This window comes from Phyllobates terribilis, unplaced genomic scaffold, assembly GCF_046119375.1.
Source record: "Phyllobates terribilis strain yellow unplaced genomic scaffold, ASM4611937v1 Scaffold_3__8_contigs__length_932513732, whole genome shotgun sequence".
Lineage (NCBI taxonomy): Eukaryota > Metazoa > Chordata > Amphibia > Anura > Dendrobatidae > Phyllobates > Phyllobates terribilis.
Window position 1 is genome coordinate 684,059,195 of NW_027362763.1, and position 19,652 is coordinate 684,078,846.

The following is a 19,652-nucleotide window of genomic DNA, read 5'->3' on the forward strand; positions in this document are numbered from 1 at the left end:
CTTCATTAAAATTTTTTGCAGTTTTGCTTTTACAGGCTTTTTTTCCCCCGGAACATTCAACTTTGATGTGATCTGTGGTTATAAGTCAGCTGAGAACAGCTCAGAAATAATAGAGTTCTCCCATTGGGCTGGGAGAATGAGCTCGCTGATGGATTCTCAGTGAACTCATTCTGCAGCCAGCAATAGTGTGACATAGAGGCTATAAAGGGAAAACTGTGCACAATTTTTAATGCAACCAAAATGCAAAACATTTTTAGCTAAAAATACACGTATTTAAGTACAAAAAAAAATGAAAACGGCTCCTTAGGTGGAAAACTCCTTTTTTAAAAGGGGTATTGCCACGTATTACAAATTGATGGAATAACTTTTTTTTTTCCCGCTCCACAGGTGAAACAGAGCCTGTTTATAACAGGACTACCCCATGATGCTGAAGAGGAGACTATCAGCAAGCACTTCAGGTAGGAGCAAGACCGTCCATCATCTCAATTTTTGGTTACAAATTCTGAACTGATATAAAATATAAAGATATCTTTTAAGGAAGAGGTAAAGGGGTGGTGTGGTCCATTTTTATGAGCTCCACATCCCGTGGAAAAACATGTTTAAGTATAAAAAGTGTGATTTCTTACACCCGCCACTAGGAGGAGCTCACTGTATTTGCATTTATACAGCTCCCCCAAGTGGTGATTAGAGCCTGGCTTTTATTCCTTAAAGGGGTTCTTGTTAAATCCTAAAGTAAACATACTCTCCCCCAGGCCGGACCGTCACCATTTTGTAATTTGGTGCTGTGTCCCCCAGTTACTCCTAAGACTTTGTTTTCAGCACTATGTGATCGTTATCAGCGACATCTGATCGGCTGCAGCCTTAACTCTTCCGCCAGACAGATTTGTCTAGTAGTGGAAAAACCCTTTAACTCTATGGTTGATTATATGGCAAAACATTACATGTTGCTTTTCTTGCAGTGAGGCCTATCCAGCATGCCGGGTGGTCGACGTACGATTGTGCTATGACGTCTCCCACCTTCTCCGAATTTCCAGACAGAGGTAATGTGGCTAGTTTCTAGTATTTTTTTATCAATCCTTATTGCTGAGAAATTCTGCACGTCTACTAACAATTAACAAGGAGAGCAGCAGTGTAAAGCATGGGGGACATAAATCTTCTCTGGCTAGTAAAAGTGAGTTCCTAGTTGGTATTATGGCTATTAATTGTCTAAAGCGCACAACTCTGGATGCACTGTCATTTTTTAAACAAAAGACTGATTGTCAGACGACGTTCTAAGGAATATTCATGGCCAGAAAGATTGACGACTTGGATTCTAAATGACAATGGATGTAGTTTTACAGAGAACCACTAGGTGGCAGCAAATCACAGCATTGGAAAACAGTCTAATAACAGGAGCGCAGAAATCGAATACTTCTCTATTAAAGGGGTTAGCCACTTTCTTTTAGGCATATTTTTTTTCCCTAAATACATGTATTTTAGGTTGAAAATATGTTTTTAGAATTTTGATTTCATTAAAAAAAAGGGCTTTTACACTCTTGGTTTCCCTGACATTCAACTTTGATATGGTCTATGGTCATAACGCGGCTGAGAGGAGCTCAGAAAAGGATAGATAATAAAGTTACAAAAGCAAAGAGTTGGCAAATGCTAAATTATTCACCCACTGTGACCCCCGTAGCTCCAGTAAAATCTCTGGTGGGGCAGAATGATGTACTGTTTTTCGGTCACCTGACCACTGAAGCTTGTGACAGGCTGCAGTGGTCACATGACAGGAATGAGACGTCTTTGGATGTACCTCTGCTTTAGGGAAGGCATCCTCAAAATTGACCCATTGTTTAACTCAGGTTTTTATATTAAATTTACTTTTACTTATTTTTTCTGTCTTCAATTTTCCATATCAATATCTATAGAATAACAGAAGTCTTGCAATTTTCTCACTGGCCACTAGGCGGTATATTAGTCTCACACTTCCTGTTCTGTTCAGAAATTGTTTCAGCAGTCTCATTATCATCACAGACAGGATTGTAATGACGGTCACCTCTATACACAGCAGATAAAACAGGATCCACCAATCACCAGAAATTGTCACAGCTCACTTCCTCCTCGTCCTGTACCATAACTGATAACTAGTGATGAGCGAGCACTATAATGCTCGGGTGCTCGATGCTCGGGTCGAGCACATTGGAATACTCGGGTGATCGACCCGAGCAACGAGCCCAATGTAAGTGTATGGGAAACTCGAGCATTTTTCAGGCGGCTCCCCCCGGTGGTCTGCGGAGGGCCTAAAAAGTCACTGCTGTCAACAACGTTGTCAGAGTATTATGCCACTTTTATGGACTCACAATAAAACATACAAAAACGAAACCAAAATGGATTTTCCTGGGAAATATGTTAAGGAACATCCTTTCCAGGGTAATGACTTGTATATAGGGCAAAATAAATAACCAAAAACAAAAATACTCCTCCACACCTTGGGCTATGTTCACACGTAGCGTTTTTAATGCGTTTTTGCACTTTTGCATTGCTTTCAACCAAGACAAATGCATTCACCAGGAAATGTCATTTTAACATTTTTCAACCTTATCTGGCCATGTGGTGTGTGACACATTATCAGACACATGCATACAGTGCCGAAAAGACATGGGAACAGCATGGGGAAGACCTCTGGAAGCATCTCTAACTCCCAGGTCACTGCCTAAAAGTGTGCCCATCATAAGCGAAGATGCCTCCCGCCATGCACCTGTCGTTGCAGATTTGCAACAATCACCGTCCATGTCCTTGTCCCACTGCAGCGTTCAGTTGTCCCTACCCCATTCCTTGGAATGCAAGCGCAAGTATGCAGCCACCCACCCACAGGCTGCAATACTATACTGCCAAATTTTTGACAGCTGCTTGCACTTGAAATGTGGCCTTTTAGGCTCATGGAGACGGAAGCTGTCCACAATCTTATGGCAGCGGCGACCGGGTATCCATACTCGGTCATCAGCCGACACTATTTTTCCTGGTATCGTCTCCGCCTTCCACAAGCACGGGTCCCACAACATTACCCGTGCCCTCCCCAGTGCACTCACTGGGAAGGACCGCCTAACCACAAACACATGGACAGGTGAATGTGGCCAGGGTGGGTACGGAGCCAGTCCATAACTTTTTTTGCTGAGAGTTGTATTTCGCCACAGCCATATTCTTTAGCTCGGTGAAAGGACTGGCATAGAGGGAAACTGTATCTACTCTGGGTGTCATTTCTCCCAGGAAGTCCTCTAATGCAACTTGTTGCAGAAGCAATGGCAGCCCGTCCAACATCAGCTCGCACTTGTCGGTGGTGCTTTGACACACAAACATCTTTCTTTGCGCATTTAATTTCATGACTACAGAGTTGGGCAATGGCCTGATCTGCAATGCGGTTTGAGAAATACCATGCGTAAGCATGTCCAATCCACATTAAAAAAGCAGCCATAGAGTGTCCGGGAACCTTCCCCCACACTTTTCTTAGCCAGGGCTGCTTCACGGCAGGGTTGGACAGACCCACCAAAAAACCGGAGACTCCTCCGGTGGGCCCTGGCTTCTCCTTCAGGAGAGTTCATAGTGCCGAGGTGAGGCCATGATGATGATAGAGGCCACCATCTGCTTAGTTTTCTGTTACTTGGAATGCAAGCGCAAGTATGCTGCCAGCCATAGGCCACAATACGAAACTGCCAGATTTCTGGGCAGCTGCTTGCACTTGAAATGTGGCCTTTTAGGCTCGTGGAGGCGGTAGCTTTTCACAACCTCATACTTCATGCCTCGTGTCCATACTCGGTCCCCAGCTGTCACTATTTCTCCCGGTGTTATCTCCACCTTCTACAAGCGTGGGTCCCTGAACATTACTGCTGGTACTTTTCTGTGGGAATCTGATTGCCTCCTACCAGCCTGGAATATTTCCAGTAAACTATGGTACGACGCCATGGCATTAGCACTGCCCCCAGTACCAGTAGCGAAGCAATCCACAATTTCCTTCTCAGGAATTTTATTTGGTAGACTGAGTGGCTGCCCAAATACAATAGGTTCTCACAAAGGAGCTGAAGATAGAGTGGCAGTAGGTGCAAGTTTCTCCAGCCTGTTAGATATTAGAGGCTGAACTGCAGCACATTGGATCAGTGGTTAGCACTGAAGCCTTGCAGCGCTGGGATCCTGGGTTCAAATCCCAGCAAGGACAACATCTGCAAGGACTTTTTATGTTCTCTCCATGTTTGCGTGTGTTTCCTCTTCAGTAAAAAAGCAGCCATAGAGTGTCTGGGAACCTTCCCACACACTTTTCTTAGCCAGGACTGCTTCTCGGCAGGGTTGGACGGTCCCATCAGAGAATCCTCTGGTGTGCCTTGGCTTCTACCTCAGGAGAGTTCATGATAGCGCTTACTTTGCAGCTGCTGTTTTTCAATCTGAAACAGCTTCTCAGTGGGAGTTGTATTTCATCACAGCCATATTCTTTAGCTCGGTGAAAGGACTGGCATAGAGGGAAACCGTATCTACTCCGGCTGTCATTTCTCCGTCACCAGGCTCCGCCCATTGTCACACACGACCATGCCTGGCTGTATGTTCAGCGGTGAGAGCCACAGATCAGGCTGCTGTGTTACAGCTTTCAACAACTCTGCAGCGCTGGGCGGTTTGTCACCTAAGCATTAAGCATGTTATCTTCAGCACAGCCTGTTGCCGCTTGGCCAAGGCAGTGCTGCAGTGCTTTCAGCTTGTGACTGATGTGGTCATTTCGGAGATATAGGAGGAGGTGCAGGAGCTCAACAATGTAATTTATATTGAGGTTACATTTGCGACTGTTTTTTATACTAAAAAAAATCCTACTGTTTTTTTTTTATTTTATTTTTTAAGACAATGCATTCACCGGGAAATGTCATTTTAACATTTTACAACCTTATCTGGCCATGTGTTGTGTGACACATCGTCAGACACATCCTGTTTCATTTATGAAGAAGGGACTCTGAAAGTCACAAAGCCTATTTTTATAGGGCCATCAGGCGGCCCTTAATATTCTTAAGAGGCCAGCAGTCGGCCCTCGCTGTTGTTAGAGAGCCATCAGCCGGCTATGCTTTGTTTTTCCCATTATTAACAAGTGGGTCTCCTATACTGTTATTGCGTATGCAGTGACTGCAAAGGCTTCCAAAAATTCGGACGCAACCCAATACCCCTTTGAAGAGACATAGAGGAGGGTCTCAGTAAAAGAAATGTTCCCATTATAAAGGATCTGGTCTCCTATAGTGGTAATGCCCATGCTGTGACTTGCAAGGGCTGCCAAAATTTGGGAAAACCCCCACTAACAATTTAAAGACACATAGAGCAGGGCCACAGTAACTAGGTACGACATGTTCCCATTAGAAAGGAGAGGGTCTGCTATACAGTTATAGGGCATGCATGCTGACCAGTTTTAGGAAAAACCCCACTAACAATTTAAAGACAGGGCCACAGTAATGACAAATTCCCATTAGAAAGGAGAGAGTCTCCCATAGTGTTGGCCTATGCAGTGAATGCAAGGGCTGCCAAAAATTGGGAGGCACTCCAATGCCCCTTGGAAAAAACTTAGAGGGCCTCAAAAAAAATGTTCCCATTAGAAAGGAGCTGGTCTCCTATACTTGTAATGCCTATGCACTAAGTGTATGGGCTGACAAACATTTACCCCTGGGGGGTATACTTGAACATACTGTATGATTTTTTTTTTTTACGGGCATCATGAGCACCCTTTAAAAAAATTATGTGGGTGTTGCGTCACGGACCACGGTCACCCTGGTGATGTGGTGGTGGTGGAGGATGAGGATGAGGTGTAGGAGGAGGACAAGAGCAAATAGCCAAAATCAGGAAGCGTATACCCATGTGTGGGTGTGAAGAGGTGCAAGGGAATACACCTCCCAAGAAAAGACACTGGATTTGAGTTTATGTTACGCTGCTATCAGTCGGTGGTGTTGAGAAGTCTGGCCCAATCCAGCTATTGTTCATTTTTATAAGAGTCAACCTGTCAGCATTTTCAGTTGACAGGCGGATGCGCTTATCAGTTATAATTCCACCGGCGGCACTAAAAACCCGCTCTGATAAAACACTGGCAGCAGGGCAGGCCAGGACCTCCAAGGCATAGAGAGCCAGTTCATGCCACGTATCCAGCTTGGATACCCAATAATTATAAGGCACAGAGGAATCACGGAGGACGTTGGTACGGTCGGCAAGGTACTCTCAGCATCTTCCCAAACTTTGCTCTTCTTGTGAGAGTACCCCCCTCCTCAGGGCCTGTGCGATGGGAGGGGCTGAGAAAACTCTCCCAGAACTTTGACAGTGTTCCCCTGCCTCTGCTGGATTGCATTTGTGTCTCTCTCTCCTGTACTCCTTGGTTGTCCAACGAACTGTGACCTCTGCCGCCAGCATTTTCAGATGGGAATTTTTTTAATAGTTCCACAACAAGGGCCTTCTGATACTGCCCCATTTTTGTAGACCTGTCCACCTCAGGAATAAGAGATATAGATTTCTCCTTGTAGCGCGGGTCTAGAAGTGTCACCCAAAATTTTGAGAACACAAGGGTCAAGGGAAAGGCAGAGTAACATAAACTCAGCCATGCGTGCCAGACTATTAACAGGCAAGACTTCCGTGTCCTCACCAAGAGGATGCCTGACCATGCTCTCCTTCTCCTCTCTGTCCTCTGGCCATCCACGCTGAACAGACGGTATGACAGTTGTGTAGGTAGTACCGTATATAGCGCATGAAACTAGCTCCTGTTCCTCCTCCTCCTCTTCCTCATTGTCACCCAATCCACGTTGTGATGAGATGAGGCTGGGCTGTGTGTAATCACCCTGTATGGTTCCTTGCTCCATCTCATCGTGCACCGCCTGCAATGCATCCTCTTTGATTGTGAGCAGAGAGCGTTTCAGAAGACAGAGAAGCGGGATGGTGACTCAAATTATGGCGTCATCGCCGCTCACCATCTTGGTGGAGTCCTCAAAAGTTTTGGAGGATGGTACATATGTCTGACATCCATGTCCACTCCTGAGGTCTTATGTGTGGAGTCTCAACTGAATACTGATGGCCTTGTTGATGCTGGTACTCAACAACTGCCCTCTTCTGCTCACAAATCCTTTCCAACATCTGCAGTGTAGAGTTCCAATGCGTGGGGACATCACATACCAGTCTGTGAGCCGGAACCTGAAAATGCTGCTGAAACATGGCAAGGGCGGCGGAAGCTGTAGGTGACTTTCTAAAATGGGCACACAGGCGGCGTACTTTAACAAGCAGCTCCGGGTAGGATTTGAGAAACCGCTGAACCACGAGGTTAAGCACATGGGCCAGGCATGGTACATGTATGAGCTCGCCTCGCCTCAGAACCACCACCAGGTTCCAGCCATTGTCACACACGACCATGCCTGGCTGTAGGTTCAGCGGTGTGAGCCACAGATCTGCCTGCTCTTTCAGAGCTGTCCACAACTCTTCAGCATTCTGCGATTTGTCACCTAAGCATATTATTGGCTTCAGCAGAGCCTGTTGCCGCTTGGCCGAGGCAGTGCTGCAGTGCTTCCAGCTTGTGACTGATGTGGTCATTTCGGAGATGTAGGCTGAAGAGGAGGAGGAGGAAGCTGAGGAGTATGAGGTGCAGGACCTGTAGACTGTGGGGGCAACCCTGATTGACCTAGGGCCCGCAATCCTTGGCGTCGGGAGGACATGTTCCGTCCCAAGGTCCGACTGGTTCCCAGCTTCCTCTATGTTAACCCAGTGTGCCGTCAGCGAGATGTACCGTCCCTACCCACAAGCACTTGTCTATGTGTCCGTGGTTAGGTGGACTTTCCCGGTAACTGCGTTGTTGTGGGCACGGCTAATGTATTGGGACACGTGCTTGTGTAATGCGGGGACGGCACACCGGGAGAAATAGTGGCGGCTGGGGACCGAGTACCGAGGGACAGCCGCCACCATCAGGTTGCAGAATGCTTCCGTCTCCACGAGCCTAAAAGGCAACATTTCGAGTGCAAACCGTTGTGAAATGTGAGAATTTAGTAGCGTGGCCTGTGGGGCGTTGGCTGCATATTTGCACTTGCTTTCCAAGGACTGGGGTATGGACAACTGAACACTGCGCTGGGACAAGGACGTGGACGTACTTCCTGATGCTGCTACTTGAGAGTGTGCAACGACAGGTGCAGGGCAGGAGACATCTTTGCATGCACTATGGACAGGGGATTGGCTTGCATGCACAACAGCGGAAGAAGCAATGGTGCCACCCACAGACACTGTTCCTGGACACTGGGGTTCGGCCCACAAAGTCGGGTGCTTTGCTGCCATGTGCCTGATCATGCTGGTGGTGGTCAGGCTGGTCGTTTTGCCACTGCTCCTGATGCTGGCCTGGCAGCTCATGCAAATGGACTTTTTGGGGTTATCGGCAGTGTCTTAAAAAAACAACCAGACTCTGGAAGACCTAACAGTTGTACTGGCAACTTCCTTCGTGTTGGTGTTACGGGGAACGGTTGCCTGCCTTCTGTCTGCGGCCACCACACTGCTTCTTCCTGCCTGTTGGGGTGCTCTGCCTCCTTCCCCTGTGTGCTGCTGTCCTCGCTCTGCATGTCCTCCTGCCAGGTTGGGTCAGTTACTATATCATCCACCACCTCATCTTCCACTTCCGCACCCTGGTCCTCCTCCTGACTTTCTGGCAATTGTCTCATCATCGTCCACCTCTTGTGACACTTTCCCATCGTCGCCTTCGTGTGAACGTGGCTGCTCAAATATTTGGGCATCGCTACATGCGATCTCCTGTTACCCCGCTTCAAGTGGACCAGGCGAGAGGCCCGAATCTATAAATGAAAAAGTGAACAGCTCTTCGGAGTGTCCAAGTGTGGGATGGATCAATTGGCTCTGGGTACTCTGCATGGTGGGAGGAAGGAGGTTCAGGGTGAGGAATATTCAGTCCAGACTCACGGCTACTGAGACTTGACCGTGTGGAAGACAAGGTGGTGGTGGTTGTGGCTAAGTGAGTGGAAGCATTACCTGCTATCCAAGCAATAACCTTTTCACACTGCTCTGTGTTCAATAGTGGTGTTCTGCGGTCCCCTATTAATTGGGACAGGAAGGTCGAGCGAGAAGATGTGGGTGTTTGTTGTGGCACAATTTCAGCTTGCCCACTGCCTCGGCCTCTGCATGCACCATCATGTCCAGTTCCACGTCCCTTGCCACGTGCCTTGCCCATTTTAAATGGAGGACAATATCTTCCACAATCACTACAAATGACTGAATTTGGAGCGTACTTATATGTGATCCGTGTGATGGACAAACCAGAATTTTAAATACCTGGCCTGTAGGTAACTATTTTGAACAGCAAACCGGTGTCAAAAACTTCACTGACACACTGAAACAAATTTTAATGGAGGCCAGAAATGGCAGTATTTTCAGCACAATTATTTGTGATCCGTGTGACGGACAAACCACAGTTTTAAATAGCTGGATTTTTAGCGATGTAATATGGAAAGGACCTGGCTGTATTCTGCAGTGCCAACAAGCAAACGGCGCAGAAAAACGGTTTTCTCTGGATTGCTTTTTAAGCAAATAATGAGGATTAAGAGCCAAAAAAATTATTCCTGGTCCCTGAGACCTGGGCCTTTGTCTAGAAATGTCTGACAGCAGCAGCAGACAGAACTGGAATGGAGCCTCTTGTGCGATATGCACTGCAGTCTGCTATATACCCTGCCTGCCTATATACACTGCCAGCCTGATATCTCTGCAGATGGATTAGTCCTCGTCGAGCGCCAAGCATGTCGAGCCGTGAGATTCTCAGGCGAGCACCGAGCAGTAGCGAGCACGCTCGCTCATCACTACTGATATACTCTATATACGGTAGATAACACAGGATCCACCATTCACAATAGGTGATATCACAGCTCACCCCCACCTCTTAAGCTACCACCAGTGAGATTTGTGGCTCATATACGGCTTTCCAGTTGTTCACCTGTTAATATTTTTATTTTTTTCTATTTATTCTAGAACGAAAGCTGAGAAAATCTTGGCGTATTACATAAAACTACACAACAAAACCGGAGAGTACGTGTTTATTAACCCCAAGCCATGTGGACAGTTGTGCTGCTGTGAAATGCGTGGGTGTGAGAGGGTAGGTGCTGATCTGGTACTGTTGGGTCCTATTAAACCATTGACACATGGGGACGTGCATAAATTTCTCACTTCATGTTCATGACGTAACATACTTTTTTTTCTTTTTTTTTGGACCAGAAATTATTACGTATTATATGGATCAGTGATGCAGTTAAAACCTGGTGCAAACTTTTTAATAACTAGTTATCTGGGTTATTCAGAAGTGCAGGAAAGCTGGGTGACCTCCCCTGTGAGATCTGTATTGGTAAGTTATTTTTAGTATTTTTTTATTTGTGTAATTATGTATGTGATATTTTACGCTTAGGTTGAAGCGATTGAATATTACACTGCAGTGACGGATAAGCTGGAGCAGGAATATGCATCTAAGCTGGAGCTGGCCCGGAACGCGCCCATTGGGATCACCTTTGTGACGTTTTCCGATAAGTCTATGGCCACTTTGTAAGTGCGGCAAGTAGTCAGCAGTTACATAGGGTGTCTGTGATAACGCGGTGGAGTAAGGCTTTGTGTTTCCTCAGCATCCTGAAAGATTTCAACGCCATCAAATGTCATCAATACAAATGTGCCACAGAACCGCAGCCATCGAGCGTCGGCCGACAGCTTCGTACCACAAAGTGGTCGGTGACGTACGCCACCTACCCGGAGAACATCTTCTGGTAAGCTGGGGGACTGATGACGTAAAAGAAAAAAAATTATATATATATATTTAATGTAGATTGCGAGCCCAAATGGGGACAGCGCCCATAATGTCTGGAAATTGTCTGAATTGTAAGGCGCTGCGGAATATGTTGGCGCTATATAAATAAAGATTATATATATATATATATATATATATATGTGTGTGTGTGTGTGTGTGTGTGTATATAGATAGATAGATAGATATATGTGTATATATATATATATATATATATATATATATATATATATATATAGTACAGACCAAAAGTTTGGACACACCTTCTCATTTAAAGATTTTTCTGTATTTTCATGACTATGAAAATTGTACATTCACACTGAAGGCATCAAAACTATGAATTAACACATGTGGAATTATATACTTAATATAGGGAAAATATATATTCTTGTACCGTGTTAGCCAGTAGATAGAAAAATATTTAGATTTGAGAGTCCTCAGTGGTTGATACCTTTTAATGGCTAACTGAAAAGATGGTAACAAATTGCAAGCTTTCGAGACTACTCAGGTCTCTTCATCAGGCATAGTATAACACCAAATCTGAAGAGTCACGTATTTATACACAATAAGACACACAAGGAAAAAAAAATGCAATAGGTAAGACAGGTGAAGAAAAGCAGAGTTATTATGGAAGAAATAAACAGTTCTGGCTATAAATATTTTAGCAGTTAATAGATAAGGATTGTGAAGGTTTTATTGTCCTGTGTCCAGTGTTGTGATGACCTCACAGGTCTGAGAGTCTGAGGAGCACATTCCTTAGTTGATGTAGAATGACATAAATCCATGCGACACATTCATTCCTGCTCTGAAAGTGTTAAAGGTCATCATCAGTTTATATTCTGAGATTCTCCTTTCTCTCTGAGATTTGAAGTTACCTTTTAATACCAGTAATTTCATGTCTGTGATGCTGTGATCAGGGGAACAAAAATGCTTGGCTACAGGTAGATCTATTCTTTTTTCTTTTATTGTGTGGCGATGATGATTCATCCTTGTTCTAAGTTTTTGCCCTGTCTCCCCTACATAAAAACCCCCAGCTGGACATTTGGTACATATAATTAAGTACACTACATTAGATGTGATACAGCTGAACGTACCTGGGATCTTATAGTCCTGATGTGAGTTGGGGATGTGAGTGTCCCCACTCCACAAACTTGCACACCCTCGCAGAAATCTTAAATACCTTGACCTACACTCACTCTCTGAATCCCTTCTCCCTCTTACAGACATTAGGTCCTTACATGATGCAGATGTTGCTGCCATTTTATACAACACCACAACAGCTGCATCTCTCAATTCGGTCACCCCCCTCACACATACCAAAGCTTGCACAATCAACAGACAACCCTGGCTCACCAGCCTAACTAAAGAACTGCGACGGGCCTCCAGAGTTGCTTAGCGTAGATGGAAAACGTCCCGCTCCAATGAGCACTTCACCACATTCAAACAGTCCCTCACTACCTTCAAGTCCACACTCACTGCAGCAAAACACACATACTTCTCATCTCTCATATCCTCCCTGTCTCACAACCCCAAACAACTATTCAACACCTTCAATTCTCTCCTCCATCCCCCAGTGCCTCCTCCCTCTCACCTTATTTCAGCTGAAGACTTTGCCTTATTCTTCAAGCAGAAGATTGACACCATCAGACAAAGCTTTTGCCTAAAGTCCCCACAGCCCCTCCCCACACCTACTCAACCCTCCTCCTCCAAAACCACCTTCTCCACCATTATGGAAGATCAACTTTCCTCTTTACTCTCCAAATCACACCTCACCACCTGTGAACTTGACCCAATCCCGTCCCACCTCATCCCTAACCTCACCATAATCTTCATCTCATCCCTAGCCCACCTCTTCAACCTGTCACTAACAACTGGCATCTTCCCCTCATGCTTCAAACATGCCTCGATCACACCCATCCTCAAAAAGCCTTCCCTTGATCCATCCTCTCTGACTAGCTATTGCCCCATATCACTTCTCCATTATTCCTCAAAACTACTGGAACAACACATCCATTCTGAACTGTCCTCCCACCTCTTCTCCTGCTCCCTCTTTGACTGCCTACAATCTGGTTTCCGACCGCACCATTCTACTGAAACTGCACTGACTAAAGTCACCAACGACCTACTAACTGCCAAATCCAAGCGACACTAATCTGTCCTCCTCCTCCTAGACCTGTCATCTGCCTTCGACACAGTGAACCATTCCCTCTTACTCCAGACTCTCTCATCTCTTGGCATTACACACTTAGCCCTATCTTGGAGCTCCTCATACCTAACAGACAGGACATTCAGTGTCTCCCACTCACACACCACCTCCTCATCTCACCCCCTATCTGTCGGTGTCCCCCAAGGTTCAGTTCTAGGACCCCCACTCTTCTCCATCTACACCCTAGGCCTGGGACAGCTCATAGAGTCTCATGGGTTTCAGTATCACCTCTATGCCGACGACACACAGATCTACCTCTCTGGACCCGATATCTCCTCCCTACTAACCAGAATCCCAATATGTCTGTCTGTCCTCTATCTCATCCTTCTTCTCTGCCAGATTTCTAAAACTTAACATGGACAAAACAGAATTCATCATCTTTCCGCCATCTCATTCAAACCCCCCCAACTGACCTATCTATCAACGTCAATGGCTGTCCACTCTCCCCAGTCTCTCAAGCTTGCTGCCTTGGGGTAACCCTGGACTCTGAACTCTCCTTCAAACCTCATATCCAAGCCCTTTCCACTTCCTGCCGACTCCAACTCCAAAATATCTCCTGGATCAGCACATTCCTCAACCATGAATCTGCAAAAACACTAGTGCACGCCCTCATCATCTCCCGCCATGACTACTGCAACCTCCTGCTCTGTGGCCTCCCTTCCAACCCTCTTGCACCTCTCCAATCCATCCTAAACTCTGCTGCCCGACTAATCCACCTGTCCCCCCACTATTCCCCGGCCTCTCCCCTCTGTCAATATCTTCACTGGCTCACCATTGCTCAGAGACTCCAGTTCTCTAACCATGGCATACAAAGCCATTCACAACCTGTCTCCTCCATATATCTCTGACCTAGTCTCTGATCTCTGACCTAGTCACCTTTTTCACATGTAAAGCGCCATGGAATAAATGGCGCTATAATAATGAATAATAATAATGTGTGTATGTATATGTTTGTGTGTATGTATATATCTATCTACAGATATAGATATAAATATCTACAGATATAGATATATGTATGTGTGTTGCAATTCCATTCACAACCTGTTTGTTTCAGATTTTTACTAATTTTTTTTAATCTTGTGTCCTAGGGGGAATCTCTCTGTGCAGGGAGTGAAATGGTGGGCAAGATTCCTGGGGATTAATTTTTGCCTTTTCATTGTATTGTTTTTCCTTACAACCCCATCTATTATTATTTCTACAATGGACAAGTTCAATGTCACCAAACCCATCTACTATCTGAATGTAAGTAACTTCCAGAGCTTTGTGTGTACATGTGTGGAGCCAATTTAGGGCTTCATAGAGATGTATACCACTGGAAATATACAGGAATATAGATATAAAATGTATGCAGTGGGAATGTCTGGGCAGCAGAAGGTGGAGGGGAAGGCGCTGAGCGTGGAAATATGTTGTTTACCGTTATTTTATTTTGCATTTTGATTTAAAAAGCTGTTTAAATGGGGTATTCCCATCTTTAAGATCCTATCCCAATATGTAGTAGGTGTAATAATAATAATAATAATATTAGCAAATACCTCCAATTAGAAATTAGTATAGTTCTCCTTATTCCCTATGTCTCTTACCCTATGTGCAGGGCATTGCAGTAGCTTAGGTATCCATGGTTACGACTACTAATAACTAACTGTCACTATATTAGTGGTCGTAACCATGGATGCCTAAATTACTGCAATGCCCTGCACATGGGGTAAGCGACATAGCAAATTGGAAGAACTATACTACATTTCTAATTGAAGGTATTTGCTAATATTATTATTATTACACCTACTACATATATAGGAATATCCCTTTAACTGTTATGATGAGTTATAGAGGAATTATTAACCAAAATGGTTAAATGTATAAATAGGAGTCAAAAGAAACAGGGGAAAAAAACGATAAATGAAGATGACTCCTCTGAAAGATTTAAGTATCAAAAATCAAGCTTTATTACATACATACTACAAATATAAAATCAATTAAAAAGTATTAAGTGCAAAGAGAAAAAATTCCAATGATGTCACAATAATGTATTTCCAAATGGTTAACGATGCAGTCATAGTCTCTGAAATCTGCAGAAAAAGTATTCTAGAAATTGTTCTGCTTGTTGGCAAATTTAACATCACAATTCACATGCAGAGATAAATCGGATCACTGAGTTAGCAAAGAACCAGCACAAACCGTTTTAAACCAAGTAAAAAAATGATGTCTCCCCTAGTGGAGTAAATAAGTATAGCAGAGACTATTAATACATAAAGGCGTTATTTAGACAGGTTAGAGCCAGACAGTTCAATACAAAAGTGAATGCCGATAAAAAAAAAACCCGGATTCTGAAATGCTTTAGGTAGGTATCTCAGTCACTACCTGCTGGAAGACATCACCATACCATGTGAGTTACAATGCAATGCATGGAAGTAAACACTTGATATTTACCACCGGAGTTATAGAGGAAGTTTGCGAGTCCTGATTCTTTTTCCCACTGTTAGAGCATGAGAGTCCTGCTTCCACACCTACTTATAGAGTAAGCCTATGAGTCCTGCTTCCTCTGCCCACTCCTAAAGAAAGCCTATGTATTCTTCTTCCTCTGCCCACTCCAAAAGAAAGCCTGTGAGTCCTGCTTCCTCTGCCCACTCCTAAAAAAGCGTGCCAGTCCTGCTTCCTCTGCCCAGTCCTAAAAAAAAGCCGACGTGTCCTGCTTCCTCTGCCCACTCCTAAAGAAAGCCTACGTGTCCTGCTTCCTCGGCCCACTCCTAAAAAAAAAATGCCTGCTAGTCCTGCTTCGTTTGCCTACTCCTAAAAAAAGCCTGCTAGTCCTGCTTACTCTGCCCACTCCTAAAAAAGCCTGCTAGTCCTGCTTCCTCTGCCTACTCCTAAAAAAGCCTGCTAGTCCTGCTTCCTCTGCCCACTCCTAAAAAAAGCCTTCTAGTCCTGCTTCCTCTGCCCACTCCTAAAAAAAAAAAAAAGCCTGCTAGTCCTGCTTCCTTTGCCCATTCATAAAGAGAGCCTGCGAGTCTTGTCTCCTCTACCCACTCTTACAGAAAACCTGCAAGTCCTGCTTCCTCTGCCCACTCCTAAGAAAAAGTCTGTGAGTCCTGCTTCCTCTATACACTCCTTAAAAAAGCCTGTGAGTCCTGCTTCCTCTATACACTCCTAAAAAAAAAAAAAAGCCTGCGAGTTCTGCTTCCTCTATCCACTCCTAAAGTAAGTGTGAGTAGCCTGGAAGAGAATAAAATTGGACAAACCCTCATAGGAGAAAAAGAAAGGAAATCACAGTTTTCAGAATTATCATAATGCTGTTTGAAAGAAAAAAAAATAAATTACTATGTATTTATCTTGTTGTTTTTTTTTTTGTTCTTGCAGAACCCAGTGATCAGCCAGTTCTTTCCCACCCTCCTTCTGTGGTCGTTCTCTGCATTACTACCAACCATCGTGTATTACTCAACCCTCTTGGAGGCCCATTGGACAAAGTAAGGCATTGCACTATTCATTAGTACCGTGTTTTTCGGACCATAAGACACACCTAGGTTTTAGAGGAGGAAAATAGAAGAAAAAACTTCAAGCAAAAAATGTGGTCATGATGCCCTGTTATGGGAAGAGGGATTCTGCTGCTGACACTGTTATAGGGGTCTTCCAAATCTGTATTAATATGCCCCTATCTTGGTATACCTGGCCACCCCTTCCTGGTATACATGGCCCCCATCCCCATCTTGGTATGCATGGGCCCCATCCCCATCTTGGTATGCATGGGCCCCATCCCCATCTTGGTATGCATGGGCCCCATCCCCATCTTGGTATGCATGGGCCCCATCCCCATCTTGGTATGCATGGGCCCCATCCCCATCTTGGTATGCATGGGCCCCATCCCCATCTTGGTATGCATGGGCCCCATCCCCATCTTGGTATGCATGGGCCCCATCCCCATCTTGGTATGCATGGGCCCCATCCCCATCTTGGTATGCATGGGCCCCATCCCCATCTTGGTATGCATGGGCCCCATCCCCATCTTGGTATGCATGGGCCCCATCCCCATCTTGGTATGCATGGGCCCCATCCCCATCTTGGTATGCATGGGCCCCATCCCCATCTTGGTATGCATGGGCCCCATCCCCATCTTGGTATGCATGGGCCCCATCCCCATCTTGGTATGCATGGGCCCCATCCCCATCTTGGTATGCATGGGCCCCATCCCCATCTTGGTATGCATGGGCCCCATCACCATCTTGGTATGCATGGGCCCCATCACCATCTTGGTATGCATGGGCCCCATCACCATCTTGGTATGCATGGGCCCCATCACCATCTTGGTATGCATGGGCCCCATCACCATCTTGGTATGCATGGCCCCCATCCCCATCTTTGTATGCATGGCCCCCATCCCCATCTTTGTATGCATGGCCCCCATCCCCATCTTTGTATGCATGGCCCCCATCTCCATCTTTGTATGCATGGCCCCCATCTCCATCTTTGTATGCATGGCCCCCATCCCCATCTTGGCATGCATGGCCCCCATCCCCATCTTGGCATGCATGGCCCCCTCACGCCGCACACATGAAAAATAAAGGATTCTACTCACCTTCCCTCTGCTCCAGCGGCGTCCTGTTCTGACATCAACGTATAAGCAGCACATGATGTCACTGCCACGCATCCCAACACACTGAGTTCAGCTGCCAGAATATCCCCTGCTTCCCATGTTCGGGACTATGGGCGTGGGGAGCAGTGAATATTTATTTTCATTAATAGCAGGCACACGTGATTCCCCCAGCGGCTGCAGCTGTCGGTGGCTGCAGCTAACAGTGTGCCTACTATTAAGGAAAATAAATATTCACTGCTCCCCATGCCCATAGTCCCTCCCACCTCCAGGCGCCGCCTTCAGTGCATAGAGGTGGGTGGGACTATCGGCGTGGGGAGCAGTAAGTACAGTACTTCATAGAATCTGAAATTACTTTAGCCCCTGAGCATAAATTTGGGGTAGCCCTTTTTACTGGTTATTGTTTTTGAGCACTGAATTCTATGAATATGAAGGGCACTATCACATATTCTGCTGGTAGCACTCAGGAAATACAAGCCAAAGTTTATCACAAATAGCTGAGGAGACGTTTCAGAAATCCCAGCTTGCACAGTCATATCTGTGGTAGGGAAGAGGGGGGAAATGGAGAGCGGGAATGCCCACTGAGCTCTGAACTTGCAGCTCCACAAAGGAGCATATCGGAGAAAGCTTTCTCTGAGTGGACAGAGGAACTGAATATGACATATAGAATAAATTTGGCCTCTGAATGTATACTTCGAAGATCCATTTGTATAAATTATTGTTTTTGAGCCCTGAATTCTCTAATTTTGATGAGCATTATCATGTTTTCTGATGCCACGTGTTCACCGCACTTAAGGAATGCATGTCAAAGCCACTCACAAATAGCTGAGGAGACTTTTTTCAGAAATCCCAGCTAAGGCCACAGCCCCACAATCCAGTATTTGTTCAGTATTCGGTCAGTATTTTTTCTCAGGAGTGGGAGCCAAAACCAGGTGAGGAACAATCAGAGAAAAGGTATAATTGAAACAAGTCACCAATTCTGCTTTTATCTCCCACTCCTGAGAAAAAGTACTGACCAAATACTGATAGTGGGGCAGTGGCCTAACAGGGAGTGATAAAGTGGGAGACGTAGAGCAATTTTGCAGGGAATGCCCACTGAGCCCTGAAATTGCAGCTCCACAATTGAGCATGTCAGAGAAAAGCTATTTTCTGAGTAGGTAGGGGACCCAACTTCGCTGTATAAAATAAATTTGGCCCCTAAGCGAAAATCTTGGGGACCTTTTTGTGTGATTGTTTTTGAGCCCTGAATTCTCAGATTTTAATGAGCAATATAATATTTCAAGATGTTGTCTGCTCATAGCACTCAATGAATACACGTTAAAGCCACTCACAAATAGCCGATGACACTTTTTAGGAAATCCTAGCTAATAGTAGTCCTATCTGTGAGAGAGATGAAGAGGGAGACCGAGAACTATTTCACAGGGAATGCCCACTGAACTCTGAACTTGCAGCCACAAGTGAGCATGTCAGAGAAAGCTTCCTCTGAGTGGGAAATCGCTGATTTATTTGGCCCCTGAGCATAAATCTTGCTCAGAGTCCTCAAGGAATACAAGTCAAAATTAGTCACATGTAAGATTAAGAGACTTTTCAGATTCAGTAGCAAATCCAGAAATCCCGATTTACACTATCATGCATGTGTGGAAGATCAAGGAGGGGTCAATTTCACAGGGAACGGCAATTAAGCTCTGAACTTGCTGCTCGATAAAGGAGCATCTCAGAAAATGTTTTCTCTTTTGAGTAAGCCATATAAATAAATTTGGCCCCTGAGCTGATATCTGGGGACTTTTTTTTTTTTGTACAAATAATTCTTTTTGACCCCTGAGTTCTCTAATTATAACAACCCCTATCTCATTTTCTGCTGCTGTCTGCTCACAACACTCAAGGAATACAGGTTACAGCTTCTCACACACAGCTGAGGACACCTTTCAGAAGCCCCTGCTAGCACAGTAATATCTGTGGGAGAGATGATGAGGGAGATGGAGAGAAATTTCACGGGGAATGCCCACTGAGCTCAAAACTTACAGCTCCACAAGGATGGATGTCAGAAAAACCTTTCTCTATGAGTG

At 45.2% G+C, this 19,652-nt stretch overlaps 1 protein-coding gene across 1 annotated transcript in view; it reads left to right on the plus strand.

Annotated features, from left to right (window-relative positions):
• The window catches only part of TMEM63A (transmembrane protein 63A), a 67,078-nt gene that overhangs the window by 36,759 nt on the left and 10,667 nt on the right, over window positions 1-19,652 (plus strand). The window contains exons 9-15 of the mRNA XM_073671847.1: window positions 388-458; window positions 960-1,040; window positions 9,982-10,105; window positions 10,412-10,545; window positions 10,623-10,760; window positions 14,093-14,246; window positions 16,359-16,465. Coding sequence (XP_073527948.1) covers window positions 388-458; window positions 960-1,040; window positions 9,982-10,105; window positions 10,412-10,545; window positions 10,623-10,760; window positions 14,093-14,246; window positions 16,359-16,465 — 809 coding nt within the window. The remainder of the gene's footprint in view (window positions 1-387; window positions 459-959; window positions 1,041-9,981; window positions 10,106-10,411; window positions 10,546-10,622; window positions 10,761-14,092; window positions 14,247-16,358; window positions 16,466-19,652) is intronic.